The sequence below is a fragment of the Phoenix dactylifera genome, chromosome 15 (genome assembly GCF_051530095.1).
Source record: "Phoenix dactylifera cultivar Ajwa chromosome 15, Ajwa_hap1_PhDact_Kaust_v1.1, whole genome shotgun sequence".
Taxonomy (NCBI): Eukaryota; Viridiplantae; Streptophyta; class Magnoliopsida; order Arecales; family Arecaceae; genus Phoenix; species Phoenix dactylifera.
In genome coordinates this window covers 20,562,301-20,577,430 of record NC_143204.1, presented here as the reverse complement: position 1 = coordinate 20,577,430, position 15,130 = coordinate 20,562,301, and the positions used below count along the sequence as shown (strand labels likewise).

Below are 15,130 nucleotides of genomic sequence, written 5' to 3'. Positions count from 1 at the left end.
CCAGCTCCATTATCTAATACCACCCACGTCTGATTAGAATCGGACGGCGTGGAATCGTCCGCCCGAAGACGCGCTTCCAGGTGCCTGGACGCGGCGTAAAAGTTCCAAATAGTTTGTACCAAAAAAAAAAAAGTTCCAGGTAGGAGATCACTCGGCGGGGACACGTGTCAGGAAGAGATCGCGGCGTACCTTTCGCGCGAAGTATGCCTTTGTTCGCGCCTGGAAACCGTTGGATCATGCACTGCCCGCTTCGAAATCTGTGCAGCGGAGTCCGGAGCACTTTGCGATCTGTGCAGAGGACGATCCAACGGCAATCTGGGGCGAAGGAAGGCGTATCCTTCTTTCGTGCCATGGTTACAACCACGTTGCATTGCAATTATGGCGCTCAGTAGGGCCTGTCCGGGATAACCGAATTTAACTACCCGGAAGAGTAAAGGGAATATGAAGCGGGGGATGCGGGCTTAAAACGCGCTTTTGTGAAAAGAGGAAGGGAATTAAATGACATAAATGCCAACTTTGGGGTCTATTCTTCACTAAAGCAGTTGATGGCTTCTCTTGGTAAATGAGGCATGGTATGTTGCTATGCACTAGGAAAAGAAGTTATGGTATGGTGAAAGTCAGATTTTTTTTTTTTTTGCTGAAAGTAAGAATTTCTTGCTATCTTTTCTTTTATAAAAGTAATAAAATAATTTTAAATAATAAAATATAAAAATAATAATTCTAAATATATTTCTATCTTGATTTCCATGATTTAATTTTCAAAAATAAAAAATAAAAAATAAAAATGATTTCAGATAGGATCTTAGTAGCTGTAGATATGTAAGTTTGGCCTTCAACTTGATTTGACCTAACTTCATTTAAATATGAGCTACTAGAATAACTTTTTTCAAAATGAACTTACTAGGTAACAAAGTTAAGTTTGGTCAAATGTAATTGTAAAATGTGTTAAGTTAGACATCTAGATTTAATTGTGCATGCTTGTTTGAAACAAGCTATGTATGGGTGAACTTGTAAATTTCAAAAGGCACATGTAGAATATGAAATAAGAACATACAAAATTAAATCATACAAAGTTATGACTAGCTTAGTTATAATATATAAAAGCATCATAGATTTTTATAGATGAAGACAACTCAAAATAAACCTATTAGGCTAAAATGTTTTGTCATTTTATTTTTGGGATTGTATCAAGTATTTACATAATATATGAATAATCTCCCTCCCAAGTGGAGGCTATCCTTCCTTTATCTAGGAGAGTATGAATATCCAAAGATAGTCATCCTTGCATTAGGATAAAACAAACTTCATATTTTTTTTATGGTACAAAATAGGATAGCATTGAGCTTTCAAGTAGATACTCTTATAAAATTTATTCAAAGTATTGTTTGTTTTATTAACAAAGTAAAATGTTATTTTTGAAAGCCATGTTTAAATATTTCTTCAAAATATGTTAGAAGTAAATATTAGAATTGTGATGAGTAATTCTCAACATTTTCTCATGCAATTCCATCTCAACATTTTTTTTCTCCGCTTCCACTGTTCCACAAGCCACCCTCTCTCAAAGAAAATAACCCACTATTATAGGCATGCATAACTTTTAAAATTCAATCAGTTTGAACATCAGATTCTATTGAATTTACTATACTCCATATTTCTCTCCCTCATGTTTTCTTATGCAAACTGTGGTATCCCAAGACTTCATCCAAAAAAGACTAGCCGAAGGTATAATTTGAGGTCAGCACTGCTTGAATGCCCAAGACCTTACCCACATGTAATTAATACAAGACTAAATACATTCCTGCAGGGCTCCTCGCACACTTACTTCAAGATACCAACCTCTCGCTCCGACATTCTAGCTTTGTAATCGTCACTTCAAATGCCCAAATATATCTAATAAAACATTGCCGGAATCCCAATTATCTTAGTTCCACGATGCTTTTGCTATGCCGCTCTAATTCATTCCTTCAAATAATTACCAGATAATTCATTCAGACAGTCAACCTTGTCCCACAATATTCATGTCTACGCCATCTTAAAAGTTCAACATTGCCTTAAGGTAGGCTTCATCACCTTGTAGAGTTGATGCAAATAATTTTTCAGGATAACTAATATGTGATTTTATGATTTGGCTCATTTCAGCTATCTCCGATGCCTGATGTTGTCCTAATTACATAGTATAATGCTTCTGTGGTAACCTTCTAGTATGATTGAGATGAATGCTTTATTTAAAGCCCTTGCTATAGGACTTGTACAAGAATTTACATAAAGATTTGGATAGAAATTTGGAAATGAGTTTTTCCTCCCCATTGTGGGTGATCTCCTTTTTCTCCTCTTATGCCTGCCTCATCATGCACTTATTATCTCAGTTCTACCAGCTTCCGAGAAAAGTATTATGCCCTAGAATGACTCAATATATATATATGTGTGCGTGTGTGCGTGTGTGTATATATATATATATATCCACATCTCAGTTGTCTTCTTTTAAAATTGAGAATTGGATGCCAGTTATTATTGTGACAATAAGGAATATAGATGCCAAGAGTACAACTGAATGTACTGCTAATAACCTGAACTCCATAAGGTGGGCATCTTTGACCAGTTATGGCATCACAAGTATCATGTGTCAATGTACTGTCTTGTTATGAAGCTCCAAGCTATATGATAATAGCAACATATAGCTGCTTCTCTTTAGCTTCTCAGAAGATTTTGCCTACTTCAGTGGACTATAAAGATTTAGATAGGACAGTTGAGAAAGTTTCACAAGATCCACCAAGCTTTAGGCCAACTGCTGAGGGCAATCTCTCTAGGCACAACTATGGCTGAGTGCAGTCTGGTGCAATCCCCATATGGATACTGCAAACCTCAGTCAGAACAGTTTCCCTTGCGCCTGAGAACCACCAAACTTACTCTCAATCCAACCCTTGTTGCTGGCTGTTGGTACCCAAAGATTGGGTTTGCTTGGGCCAAAGCCCACGGAGGATTCTGTATGGACACTCCAAATACACCTAGCTCTCAGTCAGCCGAAGTACCTCTCAGTCAGAACCAGGTAATTGTAAGTTCCATTTTGAACCTTTGGATCAACTGGTACCAAAAAGAGGGGAAAAAAGGACAAAAAAAAATATATATATATTTTGGATGGTGAATTACAAATCGATAGAAAGCGGTTTAAGTCTTTGATCAGTTTGTAACTCTTCATAAATATTATTGCTACTAGTTCATATAGCTTTTTTTTTGTAAATTATTATGTGACGAAGTTATTCGTCTATCTTAGCATAATTATTGTGATCAGTAAATTTCGTGCTCGAATTATGATCATCGAACCAAGCCTCTTTTTTTTCCCCCTCAACTGAGGTCTAGTATGAAACACAAATCCAAGTCAAGGAAAATATCAAAAAGGGACCAGTGGCTTCACAACTGGCTAATAAGCTAACATATATCCTCAGAGTTGCAGCTGAAAATCTGCTCAAGGTGAGATTTAAGACGAGTTGGATTCACAAGGAAATTTAAAATATCTAATAGAAATAGCGACCTTACTGGTCATTTTCAAGTTTATGCAACCATGAAGTAAAGGACTTATTGAGCGAATATACAAGGAATATGCAGGACTCATTTGATTATTCTGTATAAAAGTAGGTGAGTCTTTTTAAGCATGGTCATTTTGGATAAGAGATGACCATATCCATGCCCTGGTGACTACTACTATTAAAAAAAAAAACAAAAAGATGCACATTAATTTGTTTTTATGTGCGCCTCCATTGACAATATCTGTGCGTAAACTGAGATAAATGTGGGCATTTCTTTAAGGTTAGACCATTTTCACAAGAAATATAAATAAACAAATAGAAGTGATCCTTTTCTTGGAAAATTAAAGCAATAGAGCAGATTTCTTCTGCATAATCCCCATACAACATTTCGCATCCTAAAATGCACTTATTCTGGATATTTGGCAATTCAGGCTGAGCTTGGAGAGATTTCATGCAATGCATATTTACTCTGAAGGGAAGAGAGCTGCTAATTAGGTAGCAAATTATTTCATTGACCATTCTAGATCTCATTTCTGGGCATCTACTTCTCCTAACATGAAATCTTTTTGATTTTCTATTTTTTGAGGATGTCTGATTGTCTATAGGGTCATGCTATTTAGTATATGCACAAAAAAGGAAGCTTGAAGACTGCAACCTGCTAAAATTTTCCCAGCAGTTTGGCGATTTCATCATTCTCCATCCCATAAATCCAGGTATGAACCTGAGATAGCCCAGGTTTCAGATTAGGGGCACCATTTCTCGTGAAAGATAAACAAGCTGTCTCCCCAGCATACAACCCAGTTCTGGGGTGATATTGTCACACCAAAGTACCAAACCTCTAGGTTTTACGGCCAAATGCCATTAGCAAAGCTTTCCAAAAAGTACAAGAAGTTCAGAGGTTGTTTGCAATGACAGACTCCAAGAGAAGACTCTTCATATAATCATGGCTTACATACCTTTCTAACTGGGGTAAGCATTCTGGCTGTCCTCCACAGTGTTCAATTTTGTAGGTAGCCCATCTCATACTTAATTGCAATTGCACAGTGAAAAGAAGGGGGAGAAATTATTTACTCCAAGATCAGGTCCAAAATCATGATCGTGTGGCATGCTACAAAGAACGATACAAGAAAAAACGTATGGGACAGCATTCCATTGTTTGAACTTTAAATTAGATACATATATGATAACAATCTCCATGACATCAGAGCTAAGACCAAACACTGCTAAAACAACAAGCACATGCAGAAGTGTTTTAATCAGTCCAGAGAAACATCTTTCCTGACTTAAATTAGGAACCAACACATGCTGATATAAATATGTTAGGATAGTTAAACCAGTGCGATGCTGCTCTCACCGCCAGGGGGCTTACGGACACCGCCATAGTATTCCCTGGAAGCAGACTTCCCATCAGCAAATATATCACTGCCGCTAATTTCCCTCAGCTTTGCCATGCTCAGGGGCTTCTCAGCAGATCCAGGCTGTGCTTCTTCTTTGAAAATGTCATTACCTGTAAGCTCTTGAAATTTCTGGTTGTGGATTTTCCTTGCTGTCTTGATCACAGGCTCCTCACTAAACATGATATTGCTTGGACCCCCAGCCGGCTACAAATATTGAACAAAAGGATGAATACTTCAAATATTAAAAAAAAAGTAATATAAAGAATATGGACCAACAATTAGCACAAGGAAATTCATGTCAAATACTTCGTGGTTATAAGGAAAAAGAACATTGATCAAAAGCAATTTAAATTTTAAAAAAAAAAACAATAATCAGGTTGCCATTTTCTGCACGTAGTGCTTCAAGGAGACTGGTAAGACTGCAATATGCACGCATCCTACAAAGATCACCTCGATTTGTAGGAGGTTGAGGGAATTAAAGATAATTTTCACAAAGTGTAAAAGCAATACGAGGCTTGATAGCCTTGAACAAAACCAGCGCTTTGCATTGTAGAGGTGATAAATAATCTGTAATAGACTCTTACGGAACCACTGAAAAAGAAAGAAAAAGAAAGAAAAGTGACGCTACTGCAATCTCACATGCATCTTCGAACATGGAATACATGTGCATACATTAGACACTAATTCCTACATTGTTAAGCGTTAAAGATATGTGCATATAGAACAACCACACTCACTTCCATCAGCAGAATACCTCTATTCAGGATGATCCTTATATCACTTGGGCTTGGGTACGAGTGTAGTGTGCAGATGAGTGACAGATTTTCTCATACCCATGTATCATACCTCCACTCATTTACAGGTGTAAAAATGCAGGTACTTTGAGGTAAACTGTGAATAGCACAGACTATTGTTCATGAAGCAGACCATTACAAAAGTCGATCAATCATTTCTCCCAACACAAGCAGCTCTTTGTTTGCAAAACCATAAATAGAAGTAACCAACAAACCAATTGTGAGCCAAATAAACTTTATGATTCCTGATCCTACATCATGATAAACATAAACATTTCATAATGAATGAAAAGTAGAAAAAGAAAAAAGAGAAGCACCACAATCAGATGTTTCTGAATACAAAAATTTTGTGAGTGATTATAATGCAGAACGAAACGAATGTATCAGTTCGTGTAACAGGAAAATACTAATTAGCCACTTGAAATGCATTATTCTGATAGAGTGGAGCAGCAAAAGCAACACTGAATGATATAAGCCACTAGAAATTTCAAAATGACAAGCATTTTGAAAACAGAAAAAGAAAATAGGCACCGCAGATTCCAATATTTAGCAAACAATGAACACTTAAGAATTGTGTGAGAGAACAGAAAGGCGAAAACTTAGGAAGCAAGTCATTGCTTTGATACATTAGGATGTTTCCAAGTAATTTCTCTGGAGCTCCCATGCATTTTCTTTACAGGCCAATCTCGTGTTTCACCCAACTTTCACAGGTAAGTCGCAAGAAAACATTTTGAGCATTATGAAAATATTACCCAGCAGCTATGTAAAGAAACTTCCAAATCCTAAAAATTTTCCACTATAGTATTAAAAATATCAATGCTTCTTGGTTTTATAAGAAGGGCAGAGATGCTTGATGAAAGGAAAAACATAGTTTTACAGTTATCTCCGCTAAAGAGTGTGAAACAAAGTCCAAAAACAGCAGCATAAGGTGCTTTAGAATTTTTTTTAAAAAAAATCAGAAACATAAGATCATGTTTTACCCATCTTCTCACTCACATTGGATACTTTCACAGATGTATGTATGTTTCGTGGCTGGGGTAACCCGAAGTCCAAATTGCCCCTCAACTCCAAATTCCGAGCTGCTAAAGGCCTAGGTGGAACCTCGGGAGGAGGACCAAAGATGTCATGCCCACTAAGTTCTTTGCACTTTGCGTCAGAGGTCTGCTTCTTAGTTTTAGCCTCTAACTCACTATCCAAAGTACCACTTAGCTCTCGCTGCTTTGCTACCTCCGTAAGTGTGGTGGGCTTCTTTGGAGAGACACTCTCATCAGCACGGAATGAGATTTGGCTCATTGCGCTAACTGCTTGCTGATGGACAAAAACATAAAAGCCAAGCGATTCAGTTCCACATTAGAATGTAAAGCATATATTTAGGCTTTTAAGGCCAAAACAAGAGTGAATGGATACTAAAGCAAAATTAACACACCGAAACTAATAAGTGTAAAAATCTTATTTGGTGAATAGTAAATGTTCAATGCTAGTGTAGCAAAAGGAAATGGGAGCATAACAATTGTTATTTGTCACTCTTCTACTTGTTGTTAAAGTAAACCGATTTTATTGGTATTCCAGTGTACAATGAAAAATCATTGAACTAATAGAACATTTTTAGTAAGTTTAAATTTAGAGGTTTGGTCTCCCAAATAATTTTGAAGAGATACCTGATACATTCGTACACCTGTTTTATTAGGATTTGAGGCAGAAGCATCAGATTCAGATGCACCATTTTCCTCGCCAGCTGCAAAGATACCACTACCAGTTATCTCTCTCAATTTTGAGCCAGAGCAAGGTTTCCTGTAAGTTGAAAAGCATAGTGTTATAGCTTTCAATAGAAGTACAAACTTCAAATAATGTGATTCATCAAGTATAGAGTGCATCATCAATTGTTCAAACTTCAAACTTTGTTATATGTAAATTGTTGCTTTAGTCATTAAGGTATCTCCAACCAGTTCTTGCTCAGTCAAACTACAACAAACAAGTTTATGCACGTATATATTATATAATGATCGAGCAATATATTTTGCTTGTAAATGAAGTGCATGCATTAACACAACCACATGAACCTACAAAATTACATTTGCACTATAGTATAAAACAGCAAAAGTGGCAGTCATCTCGGGTTCAGTCTGTCATAGCCTTCTAGCTACCACATTGCTGAAGGACTTCATCCAGCTCGGCAGTTAAAGGGATAAATGGTGGAGTTGTCACTAACAAGATGCCTACAGGTTTACCAACTAGGGTTTCCTCAGATAAGCCAGCAAAAAGAAGAAGCAATAGGCACTATCACCATCTAGACAAGGAGTTTGGACCATAAAAATTTTGACCTTTCAGACAACCATGATGGAACCAAATCTTTCTTAACCTAACATTCTATATTTAACATTTTTAGAGTCCAGCCTTCTCAAAATGAAACTTCTAATGCCACACAAATTAATGGATTGACATGACTGACTTTGAAATGACATGTTTAGTCATTTATTCTGCATGACAGCTCATAAACTTATTTGACCAACTCAGCCACAATAGCACTTAAATTCCTACATGACAAGAAAACTAAGTAGAAGTACTTATAACTTAAATTTTCAACCCTTGACCAATGACCAAACAGTTGAGCCTTCATGAAGTTAATTTTTATGATAAGGTGGATTAGGTCCATTTGCCTAGATTGCTCAATGTGCTGTTATAATCTCAGATGATAAATGCCCATCAATTGCATGGCATCATGATCTCCATTGTGTCTATTCAACTCCAATGCTAGTCTACCTAGGAAAACTAGAGTTCCATCATGTCACTTCGAAAACATATTGTACAAAAAAAGACTTGCAGAAAGTGAACGTAACTAATGCACATCTGCCATTCCATGCAAGCTTAGGACCTTAAACATCCAATCAGACTAACCAAATAAATGCATACCCATCCATGACCATAAATTTCTTCTTTTCTTAAATGATCATGTCTACGGAAGAAGGGTCTAACCAGCTTCCAACAGATACTATTATTACATTAAAAAATGCAGCCCATCAACAAGGTCAGAGACCCGTAAGCCAATGATGTAACAAAATAATTCAACATACTTTCAGATAAAAAGTTAGGACAACTGATTGTTTCCATACAATTATTAGGAGGCACATTTTTATGGATGTTAAATATGACATCTCATCTGGTTTTCATGACGGTTACTGATTGTAATACCAAGATTAAATAACTATCAGGATGTTACTTCATAAATGAATATAGCATATGGCATTGTCAAGTCCTGACACATGCTGCCATGCATATGACCAAGCATACAAAAGAAAACAAGTCAATATCAGATAGCAAGCAAATCTGAAATTTGGCACTCTGGAGGCATTTATTATGCAATGGTTAAGATGCAGAATCCTGTGGAAGTAATTTGGGTGGGGGTTAATCCATGGAGATTGTAGGGTCGTGTCCATGATAGGCCCAGGAGGGGTCCCTTTCATATCCAGCTTTTAAGCCTCAATAATCAGGGGGTCCTAGGGAGGCAGTAAATCACATTCTTGTTGGAATTAAATCTACCCTGCTTAGCAGAGATATGAAAACACCTAACTTAAACGGGTAGCCGGAGATGAGTAAAGCACTGAATACTAAATTTACTGGCAGCAACACATTTGCACCAAACAATCATAATAATAATATCTTCCATAAATAGGTTCATTAGGAAACACGAAGATACTAATTGGCAGGACCCTAGGTTCAAGTGGCATGTGATTGAGATAACTACTGCTCTTCAAGATTTTTACAAATAGTGCTTTTACCAAACAATTCCTCATTTCAAAATCATAGAAACTTCATGATTCCATGAATAGCAAGTCTAAGCTATCCATTCTTACTAGGAGCACCACCATCCAGTGAAAATATTAAAGATCAAAGGGCCATAACATTTTCTCCATACATACCATGAAATGTGATTCTCATCATCCTTGATTTTCCTTAGCCTATGGCTTCTTCAACTTAATTACTTCATTTAAGAATCATACAGTCAAGCAGTCTTTTTTATGGATGAAAATAAAATGTGTAAAATATCAAATCCACACTAATGATAAAAATTTTGTGCCACGACCCGTAAAATCCACATTCATGCACTGAACAGCATCAACAGGATAAATATACAATGCATTGACAGCTATAGTAGTTGGCATAAAGAGCTACAATTTCCAACCAAATAACGGTTCTTAAAAAAAATTATCATCGTACGGGAAAAAGAACAAAAAAGAAAAATTAAAACGGAAAGATTGACAGAGAGATCGGCAGCAAAGCATGTTAAATCCCGGAATGGAAATCAACATGCTTGACTTTACCAAAATATATCTCAGGAAAAATCACTGCCTTTCGCATTCGCTTCTCGCGGATTGGATCAAGAAATCGGTCAGATCAAGAAGATAGCACTTGACAGCTAGATCAAGTTCAGTAACCAAAATAGAAAGAAAAAAAAAATTAGGATCTACCAAGAAAGATCAACGAAAGCCCAAGCCACCGAGACCCGAACAGGACTGGATCTCACCTCTTGTTCACGCTCGCGGCCTCCTCCTCGCTCAACTGGGCTCCGAACATAACCGGGCTGATCCCTCCCGCCGGCTGCAAGAAATCCCGCAGAAATGGAAACCATGAGCCTCCGGAAGAGAAAGAAACGGCGCCGCATTCCTCGCCGGAGGGGGGAGGGGCGTACCTTGTGGGTACGGCGGGCGGGGGTAGCGGACTCGGCGGCCGGCGATTCCGAGGGAGGGGTCTCCGACCAGGTGAGCAAATCCGCCGTCGAGGTGTGGGGCTTCCTCACTGGTACGCTCCTCTCCATCGCGCTTCGATTCGCTTCGCTTCTCTTCTTCGCCTCCGACTCCGAGAGAGAAAGAGAGAGAGAGAGAGAGAGAGGAGAGAAGGCGTGTATGCTTTGGTGGAGTGGACCAGAAGTCGAAATAAAGTGTAGCTGAGGCTGACCTCCCTCTCTCTCTCTCTCTCTCTCTCTCTCTCTCTCTCTCGTCTTTTTCCCTTTTTTGTCCTTTTGGATTTTTTCTCTCTCTTCACGCAGGGGAAACCAGGACGTCAATTCCGGAGATGACGTGGCTATCGTCTCTTTCTCTCTCTGAATCGCGTCACCTTCAGTGGAGTGACACCCGTTACAACGTTACTATTGTTTGGGAGGGGTGAAGCACGTGGGGGAGAGAAGGGAATATTTTCGACATATGGCCGTGATTCACCAAATCTTCAAATTCGTTTGAATTGATGAATGTAGCCCTGTTCTTGATTAGTGTTTTTTTGTCTTTGGTACAAGAGAGATGAATATAATAATTACATAAGCTTGACATGATGATATGCAATTTGGTAATGTATCACTTATTCAAATACATATGCATATAATAATATTATAAAAACTATAAAAAAAATTACTATAATCTTTTGAATGAAAATGAATATAGAGATAAGATACCATTGAATTGTTTATACTACAAGAAATTTTCTTATAGACTTTGCTCATCTTCCAAAAAAAAATTTCTATACGGTTAATTGTAATCGATATTATAAAAATTATTGCCATATTAAAAGTGATATATTAGGGACATTATTTATCTATGCATCAAATAGTTCAAAATATATAATTTTAATAGTTCGATGTAATGCTTTTGCATGATTTATAATCTAGAAGCATCCAACTCTATTAAATTCTGACCATACAAAATTTTATGATATGCAGATTGTAATCAAAGATATAGATTTTCATATATCTTTTTATATAGTTTAACAAAATAATACTATAATCATTAATTTTTGTGCTCACTTGATGTATGAAGCAATAGTCTCAAAAATACAAAATTTTGGTTTGTCAATAGTTTTTTTATTATTATATAAATATGGTCAGGAATATGGACTTTCAATTTCAAGTATGAATTATAAATTTTGAATTAGTGGCTTGAGATCTCAATACTTCTAGAAGGAGAAGAGACCGGCTCTTCATTATAACTTTTTATAGATTTCTATATAAAATTATATTATTAAAAATAATAATAATAACTCTATTTTTATAACTTTTTACTATATCGAAATCCAACCTTCATAAAACACTTAGAAACTAACACGATGGCACCTGCTTATCAAATAAAAGTTACGGATAGAGTATCTTCCGAAATGGCTATATTATAAAATATACAAGTCAACTTTATTACATAATAAGAAAAATAAATTTTTTATTAGTATCAAATTCGTCAAGTTATTTACCAGAACTTTTCAAACTACCAACTAAAAATTAAACTGCTCAGCTTTACCAATAAGCACTAATTTTTGAGTGCATGCATCCAGTGGATTTAAGTATTAGGCCATGAATTATATTCTAATGTAAAGTCATGGAGAATGCAATTAGGTAAGTTATCTAATAATATCATTCAATTTTTTTTTAAAAAAATATTTTCTCATGCTGCCAACAGCTAACAACACCTCTCAATTAATGCTGCAACCTAACAATTTCAAAATTTGAATTTAAATTTCCACCATGTAACGGTCCGGGCATTACGGCCCACATCAGCTCAAAAGCATCGGAGGTTAACTTAACTGGGGCGGTGAGGGGATCTCACACTCAAGTGGCCATGGATTTTTTTTTTTATTTTTGGTAAAAAGTCGCCTTGATTTTTTTTTAGGAAACAGACTTTGGACGGTGGATGGCATCGTGCTAACGAATTCGGCGGAAAATTCTTTTCCCAAATTACCATTTTACCCCTCGCACTTAAATAGATTTTGACGGATGGCGCACCAACAAAGTGGCAGTGGACCCGTTCGGTCAATATAATTCCCCGGATAAATAGAGAGCCGTTCGATAGGAAAGATCGGACGGTTGAGTTTGTCTCAACTGATGCTAGCATTAAGATACAGTTGTTGCGGGTGACGTACTGTTGTTTGATCTCGACCGTTCAACAACTGATGATACTGTACGCTAACGAGAAATTATTCTCACAATCCTAACAGTTTGATGAAACCATCACAAGATACGCTCCCTTAAAAGTCTGAGTTGAAAAGTCTTGAAGTCTACCCATTAGAGTTAATTGATATTTTTTTTGCCCTCCCTCCAAAGGTAGGTGCTTCAGAAGCTTGTGAGCAAATAATTTCTTGGATTGTACCCCAAAAAAACAATTTCTTGGATTCGGAGGGCTTAAGACTTTGATATATTTACTAATTGGTTCTACTATTTTCTTTTAGCCGACTCAACACTAATTTCCATATTTTACACTAGCACTTCAACTTTTATAACTTTTAATCTCCGTTTCACTTAGAAATAAAAGTAGATCAGATAACATATGTTCGGGTTTATTTTCGTATCTAAATATATTCGGATATAGATAAAAATTCGAGTATTTGACTAATATCCATATTTATATCTATATCTGGCAAAGAAAAATGAATATAGATATGGATAGACAACTATCCAATCCGTATTCGAATATCCGATTCTATTTATAACCTTATTTAATTTTATATAACGTTTATAAATTTTTAAGAAAAATAAATAACCATATTAATATACTATTGACTTACTTTTTCATCCACTTAGTAATATCTTCAATTCTATGATGATAAAGTTTAATTATCCAAGTTATATCCGTATTTATATGCATGCCTCTGAAATCTAATTTGTATTCATATTTGTTTAGAACAAATATGGATACGAATTTCTGTATCTAACTAACATTCATATCCATATTCGTATTCCTCAAACAAAACAAATATAGATATAGATATACTAATATTCGATCTATTTTCAGTCTAATTTCAGTCCTAGTTTCTTCGAGAGGTTAAAAACCAACTTTCAATAAATCTTTTTTATAAAAAATAGCATATCTTGCTATGTTGTAAACATGTGTGATTTAGGGGAATCTTCGTAAAAAGTTGACTGGCTTTATATAACAATACATCAAAGTAATTATCAACATCCAAGCTCATTATTTTTACTATCTTCCACTTTCATTTAAGTATTATGTGATTGTGGGGCTAGTTTATGGTTTTCAAACATGGGAGAAAAAGTTTCTACCTGAAAAACGTGGAAGATATAGTGACACAAATTGTTCAGGTGCTAGATGTCATTGCATTATACTATGCTGTCCATCATTACCATTATGAAAATTTAAAATATTGAAAACTAAGGCAAGGTTTCCAATCAAATAAAATCTAGAGTTAAATAATTAAAAGCAGCGGATGGAGGAAAGACATATTGAGTGTGCAATATCACTCACAATGCCTAGAAGATTAACCTTTCCCCTTCGGATATAACAGATGCCAAGACCTTAGATGAGACACCCATGATGGAATCCTCTTGCACTGGTATTGGTATTAGCAAGCTTTTACAGTTTCCCTTTAATGATTTTCTGAGTGATTATTCTTTCAAGCAGTCTCCATGTCGGAAGAAAATCATATCTAATTCAGGTCATTGCTTATAAGTTCTAAAATCTGCGAGCCAACTCATCCTTAGTTAAAGAGAAATTTGTGTACAAATTTTATTTTTGGCAGTTAGTGTACAAATATTAGAAATGTAGTTCATGTTCTAGATTCTAATCTTCAGAGTAACATGCCCATTGTTTCTGCAGAAAATTAAAAAAAATTTATATAATTTATAAAATTGCTTATTCTTTTATGATTAAGTTTCATAAATTTAGGGAGCAACTAATTATGAAAATATATCTTAAAATTGAAAAGGATAAATAATAGCACACAATTACTAATAGATGAGAGCATGGGAAAATTACTTTAACAAATACAGAAGACTAGAAAAATAATGGCGGTCTGACTTTAACTGAGGGTCCTAGAATACAGTCTGACTTTTAAGACAACTCCCCCTAGAAGCAATGTCCTAAAAAAAAGTTCAAAATTAAGAATATTTGGATGAAGTCTCATCCATTAATTCAGAAAACTCAACAAGGAAGGGCACATGGGAAACCTCAACTGAAGATTGGAACACAGTCAGCAATAAAAAAACTTCAATGTTTTTGCAACTATGCAGTCCAATGATGATGCGAGACACTGCCCATCTCATCGTAGCAATAACAAGTCTGACTAGGGGCTGTAAGATAAATTTGCAAACAAACTCATGCTCGGCTCGAAATCAACTTGCTCAATTAGTAAATGAGATGAAAATGGCCGAATTCCACTCCTTGAATGTGCATATCAAGGCATCAACTGCTCGAACATATCTTTATTTATTAGTTTATTTCTCCATGAGCGCCCAGGTCGTTCAGGTTATTTGTGTTCAAAATAGTTTGCCTAAAAACTGCTATATTTTTATTTTATAAAAATATTATAAAAAAATAATTTACTAGAACAAAGTCAGAAGAGTATATACTATTCTAAAAATGTGATTGATTTCATCCCCAAGATGCAACGGCAATAGTTCCGAACATACATAATGTTTCAGAAACATCTT

The 15,130-nt window shown here is 35.9% G+C and overlaps 1 protein-coding gene across 1 annotated transcript; it reads right to left on the bottom strand.

Annotated features, from left to right (window-relative positions):
* Positions 1-4,568: 4,568 nt before the first annotated feature.
* On the bottom strand, positions 4,569-10,626 carry LOC103707901 (uncharacterized). Its single transcript, XM_008792611.5, has 5 exons — positions 10,403-10,626; positions 10,238-10,311; positions 7,374-7,506; positions 6,712-7,023; positions 4,569-5,125 (listed from the first exon to the last, which is right to left on the bottom strand). The coding sequence occupies exons 1-5, from the start codon at positions 10,526-10,528 to the stop codon at positions 4,853-4,855; spliced, it is 918 nt and encodes a 305-aa protein (XP_008790833.1). The 5' UTR covers positions 10,529-10,626; the 3' UTR covers positions 4,569-4,852.
* Positions 10,627-15,130: the final 4,504 nt, after the last annotated feature.